The sequence below is a fragment of the Camellia sinensis genome, chromosome 12, assembly GCF_055761805.1.
Source record: "Camellia sinensis isolate YWXY chromosome 12, ASM5576180v1, whole genome shotgun sequence".
Lineage (NCBI taxonomy): Eukaryota > Viridiplantae > Streptophyta > Magnoliopsida > Ericales > Theaceae > Camellia > Camellia sinensis.
The window spans coordinates 85,848,473-85,855,550 of NC_138972.1; the positions used below are offsets into that span (position 1 = coordinate 85,848,473).

Genomic DNA, 7,078 nt, shown 5'->3' on the forward strand with positions numbered 1-7,078 from the left:
AAACAGACCAAAATAAAGAAATATGGTGCCCATAGGACTACAGATGTCTTAGAACTAATTCATACAGACATTTGTGGCCCATTCCCTATGGCGTCTTGGAATGGTCAACAATATTTTATCACATTCATAGACGATTATTCCAGATATGGGTATCTATTTCTTATCCATGAGAAATCACAGTCTTTGGACGTATTCAAAAGATTTAAGGCCGAAGTTGAGTTACAACTCAACAAACGGATTAAAAGTGTCAGGTCTGACCGTGGTGGTGAATACTATGGCAGATATGATGGATCAGGTGAACAACGTCCAGGACCGTTTGCAAAATACCTGGAGGAATATGGAATCGTCCCACAATACACCATGCCAGGATCACCTAGCATGAATGGTGTATCTGAGAGACGAAACCGGACTCTTAAGGATATGGTAAGAAGTATGATCAATCATTCTACTTTACCAGAGTCCCTCTGGGGTGAGGCTCTAAAGACAGCAACTTATATCTTAAATCGGGTGCCAACTAAAGCAGCTGCAAAAACACCTTATGAGCTTTGGGTTGGGCGAAAGCCTAGTCTAAAACATTTGCATGTGTGGGGGTGTCCTGCTGAGGCGAGGCCTTATAAACCTCATGAACGAAAATTGGACTCTAAAACCATTAGCAGCTACTTTATTGGCTATGCTGAACGATCCCGGGGTTACAAGTTTTATGATCCCACAAATAGGTCAATATTTGAGACGGGAATTGCAACATTTTTTGAGGATGTTGAGTTTGGGGGGAGAAATCCAGTTAGAGACATTGTCTTTGAGGAGGAAGCAGGAGTAATCCCACTTCCTACTACTACTTTTGACCAATCACAGGTTCCTATACCTATCATTGCTCGAGAAGTAATTTTGAATCCTCAACCAGACAATGTTGTTCAAGATAATATAGTTCAAACCCCCATTCAAGATGAGGTAATTGTTCCTGAGGAACAAACTCTACAACCTCAACCTCAAGAATCTGTGCCATTAAGGCGATCCACCAGAGAAAGGAGATTTACATTTTCAGATGATTATATTGTATATCTCCAGGAACATGAGGTAGAAAATGGAATGTCGAAAGATGATCCAATCAACTTTCGTCAAGCCATGGAAAGTTCCAACTCTCATAAGTGGATAGAAGCCATGAATGAAGAATATAAGTCCATGCAAGACAATAAAGTTTGGAAACTTGTCTCATTACCAGTTGGTGCGAAGCCCGTAGGTTGTAAATGGATATTTAAAACCAAAAGGGATTCAAATGGTAATGTGGAGAGGTATAAGGTACGTCTTGTAGCCAAAGGCTTTACTCAAAAAGAAAGAATTGACTTTAAAGAAACTTTCTCTCCAGTTTCTTCGAAAGATTCTTTTAGGACAATTATGGCGCTTGTTGCATATTTTGATCTTGAGTTGCATCAGATGGATGTCAAAACAGCTTTTCTTAATGGTGACATTAAAGAAACAATTTATATGGTGCAGCCAGAAAACTTTGTGTCAGGAGACCCAAAGAATATGGTTTGCAAATTGACTAAATCCATCTATGGACTCAAGCAAGCTTCTCGTCAGTGGTACTTCAAATTTCATCAAGTTCTCACTTCGTATGGTTTTGAAACTAACGTTGTTGATGAATGTATGTATCACAAGTTCAGTGGGAGTAAACACATATTTTTGGTTTTATATGTTGACGACATATTGCTTGCCACAAACGATATAAACTTATTGCATGACACCAAGAGATTTCTATCTAAGAATTTTGAAATGAAAGATCTTGGTGATGCTTCCTTTGTATTAGGAATCGAAATACTCCGAGATCGTCATAGAGCACATTGGGACAAACTCTATGATAGCGGATCCACTTACGAAGAAACTACCACCCAAGGTCTTTCATGAGCACACTGCTCATATGGGTGTTGTTCTATTTGAGAACATTCTGGTTTAGTGGGAGTTTGTATTTATATTACTGCTTTATGTCAGCCTTGAGTTTTATCTATGTAATTAGATTAATTTCTGCAGAAATGAAGTATTCAGTTTATTACGCTCTGTTACGTATTGTGAAGTATTGATCTCAATAAAGTTAAGTAGGACCAGTTGGATATAGGCATGTATGGATCACATCACATGTAATTTCCATGCTACGCATCCATGATTGATCTATGTCATTTAGCTATATTTGTATACGTGACCATTGGTGGGTCGAGTTACGATTGATGTAACGAAGACCGCTTTGATCCTATATTAATATAGTTAATGGACAAGATTGTTTAGATACCCTCAAGTTATGATAACAAATTTCTGAGCTCACTAAAGTTAAGCACATTTTTCAAGATACATATGTGGTCCAGTGAGAGATTGTTAGATAATGTCTCAATGGGACCACATAATTAAATGTGGTGTTATCATTTATAAGAAGCCTACAATTTAAGTGATTCAATTTAGTTAATAGGCTTAAGGGTATATGTGTTATGGACCTAATGTGTAGATACTAGTTGTATAATTTCTATTTCTATGAGGGGCAGAAATAGAAATTAAAACATATTGGTTAAAGTTGGTTTTCATTACCTTTCAGTTTTAAAACTAATAATGGTTAATTTATTGGTTTTCATTACCTTTCAGTTTTAAAACCAATAATGGTTAATTTATTGGTTTTCATTACCTTTCAGTTTTAAATCAATAATGGTTAATTTATTGGTTTTCATTACCTTTCAGTTATGAAAACCAATTACAACCTTTAAAAGGTTATGGTCCATATTCCTTCCTAAGGTGGAAAGATAAGAACACTGTTTGTTTTTCTAAATCCTCTCAAGGAGAAACATAAGGCACCAAAGGGAAAGGATTAGAAGGCTCTAACAAAGTCAATATCAAAGGTTTTATTGACAATCAGACGCTTCCGTTTAACCGTTCATCAATGGATTCAGGTATGTCATTTTGTCTTGATTTCTTGATGATATACATGGTAGATGATCCGAAACATGAAGTTTCATGTTCTGAAATTTATGTTTACATGACCTAGAATTATAACATATAATTGAGAAAATTCTATCAATTTTATAGCTTAACCAATTAGTTCAAATCTCTCATTAATCTCTCATTTTGTATCACACTCTTTTTTTTATAATTCAATAGTCCCTATACTGGGAATATCATGTTCGAATAAACTAAAAATTTGAACTATTGTTTTGAACAGGCGTAATAAAAATAAAAATAATAATAAATAAATGAAACACTTTATTAGATCAACAACGATTCATAACTCTAAATTTAGAGTACTACCAATGGCTCTAATGATGTGGCATGGAGAAAAAAAAAAAAAAAAAAAAAAAAATACATACATCAAATCATTCATGAGTAAGCCCACTGCTTCATAAGTAGAGCTCTCATTAGAGCTCTACTTTTAATGCTCTTAAACATTTTTGTTATTAGATTAGGTAACTCTCAAAGGAATAATGACAATCAAAAACCAATTTACCTTTTAATAGCTTGAGGTGTATTTTCACCACCCTTCGGTGGTATGTTAGCAAATGGTTGAACATGCTTTTTGGTGTCAATCTAATTAGAATTATTTAGCTTTATTTTGTTTATTTTACATGCATCTTCTTTATTGATATATTTTCATATGGCTTCACGTAAATTTTCATCAATAAAATTTTTTTCTGTAAAAGAAAAAAATGGCTTGGGGTGTAAAACATCAATTAGTTGAAGTCGCTTTAGGGCCTTCTAAAGCACTCCACCAACAAGCAATTAGCCATAGCTACATCCTAAATTTGCTTCAAGTACACGATGCTACTTTTCGAAAGGTGGCTTTAGGTGGAAAATATTTTTTTTGGATCAACCTACTCCTTATAAATTTAGAAATCTCCTGATATCCTCAAAAAACAGTGTGTAGGGCTGCAACTCAAGCAAATTCAATTGAATTATGAATATGTATAAGTTCATTTCAAAATACAGCAATGCTAGGTATCATGAAAAACCTTTCATGAAAATAATCATGAAAGTTTCGTGACCCTTGGATTACATTTAGAATGAAACACCACACACTAATCAAGGTAATCCAAGGATCATAAATTTTTCATGATCATTTTCATGACAAAATTTTCATGATCTCTAACTTTTTCCTTCAAAATATATCGAATTTAGTTGAAACCGGCCTCTTAATCCGAGTTAGCATATAAATATGATTGAATATACTGAAGAGAAGATGTGGAATATTTTTATTTTATTCTTGGGAAATTTTTAAATAACAATTATATCATCTGCACAAAATTATAATACATAATGTAGATCACAAAATAAAAATAGAATAATGTTTGGGACCCCCTTTTGGGGGTCACCCCCTCACCCCCCTTTGCCACGTGGCAGGGAGTGATTGGTGGAGCAGGAAAAAAAAGAAAAAGAAAAAGAAAAGGTAACCAATGAGAGAGAGAGGGGGTCAAAGGGGGTGGGGAGAAAAGGGGGGATGAATCATTACTCATAAAAATAAGGGGTGGGTGGAACCCACATGTGGGCTTATACTTTGTCCCTATTTTGTTATCAATTATTGATTTAGGATTGTTTTAGAAAAATGGTTAAAAATTGATTTTTTTAATTGTTTTTTATTTTTTTTTTTGAAAACGCGTAAAAAATGTGAGAAATGATATGATTCAAAATTTAGGAGAATGACTTCTCATTTGTATTTTTAAAAGAAAAATGCTTGGGAGCACTAATTAGTGCTCCCACTAATTAGGTGGCAGTGGGTCCCGTCATGAATGATGTGATGTTTTGGTCTTGGAGTTGTAATTTTTTTTTTTTTTTTTTATTTTTTTAATGCATTAGTGCTATTAGTGGTGATGTTTTTAGTGGGATAAATCATTGTTGTTTTTAAAATTACTTGCAGTGAAAAAATATTTTATATGAATCTATATATTTTGGGATAATGACAAAATATAGCATTTTTTTTTTGAATTTTTTTCGCAAAAATAATACAAAATCTGAATTACATGGAATCTGCAAAAACAACATAAGTAAATAAAAAGAAAAAAAGGAAACAAAACAATAGATAGAAAACTACAGAGTCAATAGAAAAGCCTCTTATCCCCATCACCACCGTTCAATCTGACTCATCCAAATCAAACGTCCACCAAACAAATAGACCCCACAAATTTCATCCTGTTGGCTTAATCACAACCGTTCATCGTAACAAAACAAATCCACCAATCACAGAGCACAACACCACCATCGCATGCACAGAGTAGGAGGAGAGACAACCTCCACCAGAAGCATCCCCACCATCGGAGTTCGTCCCACCCCCATCTGCCGCCGTGGCTTTCTTGTTCTTCTCCGCTGCCGGCGCAGGCGCCGTCGCCGGAGAAGGACTCCCAAAGATGCTGAGTGGAAGCAAAACCTTATCGACCTGATAGACAGCGAGCTGGTTATCACTATATATGGTATTATCCACCGTCGTATTGACAATGCCGGTCGATACGTTGACTTGGTTGCCGGAGGTGGTGACGTTGAGCGGAAACTTGCCGTTCCGGGTGTCTCCGGCCTGAGTCCTCACCGGATTACTAACCGTTTGGAATTGTGAGATTGAGAAAAATGAAGGGATGACGTGGAACTGGACTAGCTCGACTTTTTGTTCGTCGGTGAGGGAGTTCAGAGTGCCGGCGGGGAGGCTCGAGAAGGCGTTGTCGGGCGGGGCGAAGACGGTCATGCCGTCGTTGGAATTGTTGAGTTGGCCTTTGATTTGTGAACCCACTTGGGTTGTGGTTAGGAGCTTGATGAAGACGGTGAATTGGCTGGCTTTTTGGAGGATTTTGATGAGGTCCGGTGGGCCGGGTGGCGCCGGAGCCTGGGCTGGGGACTGGGATTGGGTGGTGGAGGGATGGGAGAGGAAGAGAAGTAGGAGAAGGAGAGAGAAGAGTAGTTTCATCTTTGTTTGTGGTGGGTATGTTGCTTGGAAGAGAGACAATGGAGGGTGGTCCTTGAAGGTTGTATGATGTTGGTGGGATGGTATAGGGCTTTTATGGACGTAGAAAGAGAGTGTGTGTGATGTTAGGTGTGTTAGGAATTTACATATAATTAATTAGAATGAGTCGGATGCAAAACATAAACACGAATAAAAATTACAAGTAAAATCATGATTTTTTTTTATATAATTCCTAATATTGTTCGAAAATAAAAGATTCATCTCAAAGTTAAGGTTTTGCCCATGACTGCATAGTTTTTTACTTTGGTCATAAAGATATAAAAATGCAGATATAATCATCTCTTCCTCAATTATAAATATATAGAAATTAAGGTAACAAGTTACCAATGCAAAAACTCGAAAGTTATAGATGTGCAATTGAGTGGTTAATCTCAAGTAATTATCAAAATACCCAGTCCCAATTAAGAGAAAATTTAATACTGAATCGAATATTTTGATGTTACTTGAGGAATATAACTAATCACATACAATTCTATTTTGTTGATTTTAATTTAGCGTAAATAAAGAATTTTCAAAAGATTTCAAGAATTTTATAAGAAAATCAATAGATTTATTGATTTTTTTAATTTAGCATAAATAAATAATTTTCAAATGATTTCAAGAATTTTATTAAAAAAAATAGAATCTCACATTGAGAATAAATGAACAATGAAAAGAGATGGCGAGGATACTCAATAAATGTTCCCCTATTAAATTTTATTACAAAACATGTATTATTATTCATTTATTTTATAATACTCACAAAATTAGAATATAAAAAGTATTTTAAATATAATATTTTGGTTGATTCAATTAGTATAAAGATTTAAAATTAAAATTTGGACCAGACCTTAAGCAATCAGTTTAATTCAGTTTCATCGTTTTCTTTTACAGTCCTAGTTAGGTGAGAGGGAGCTATTTTACTTAGAAATTAAACTAATTAGCAACCTTTTCAATGAGAGGTTGGTGAGTTTGCAATTATGTTATAGTTAGAAGAAGTGAATAGTGCATGTCTAGTCTTAGATTTTTCTTTAAAATTGGAGAGAGAGAGAATGAGATGATAGTGTGTTCCTTCCAGATGAATGTTTGCTTGCGAAGGCAGGAAATACAGACCAGATCTCAAGT

The 7,078-nt window shown here is 35.2% G+C and overlaps 1 protein-coding gene across 1 annotated transcript; it reads right to left on the reverse strand.

Moving 5' to 3' along the window:
• Positions 1-4,911: 4,911 nt before the first annotated feature.
• On the reverse strand, positions 4,912-5,990 carry FLA12 (FASCICLIN-like arabinogalactan-protein 12). The gene has a single exon (XM_028242328.2). It carries the CDS (start codon positions 5,915-5,917, stop codon positions 5,177-5,179), a length of 741 nt encoding a protein of 246 aa, XP_028098129.2. The 5' UTR covers positions 5,918-5,990; the 3' UTR covers positions 4,912-5,176.
• Positions 5,991-7,078: the final 1,088 nt, after the last annotated feature.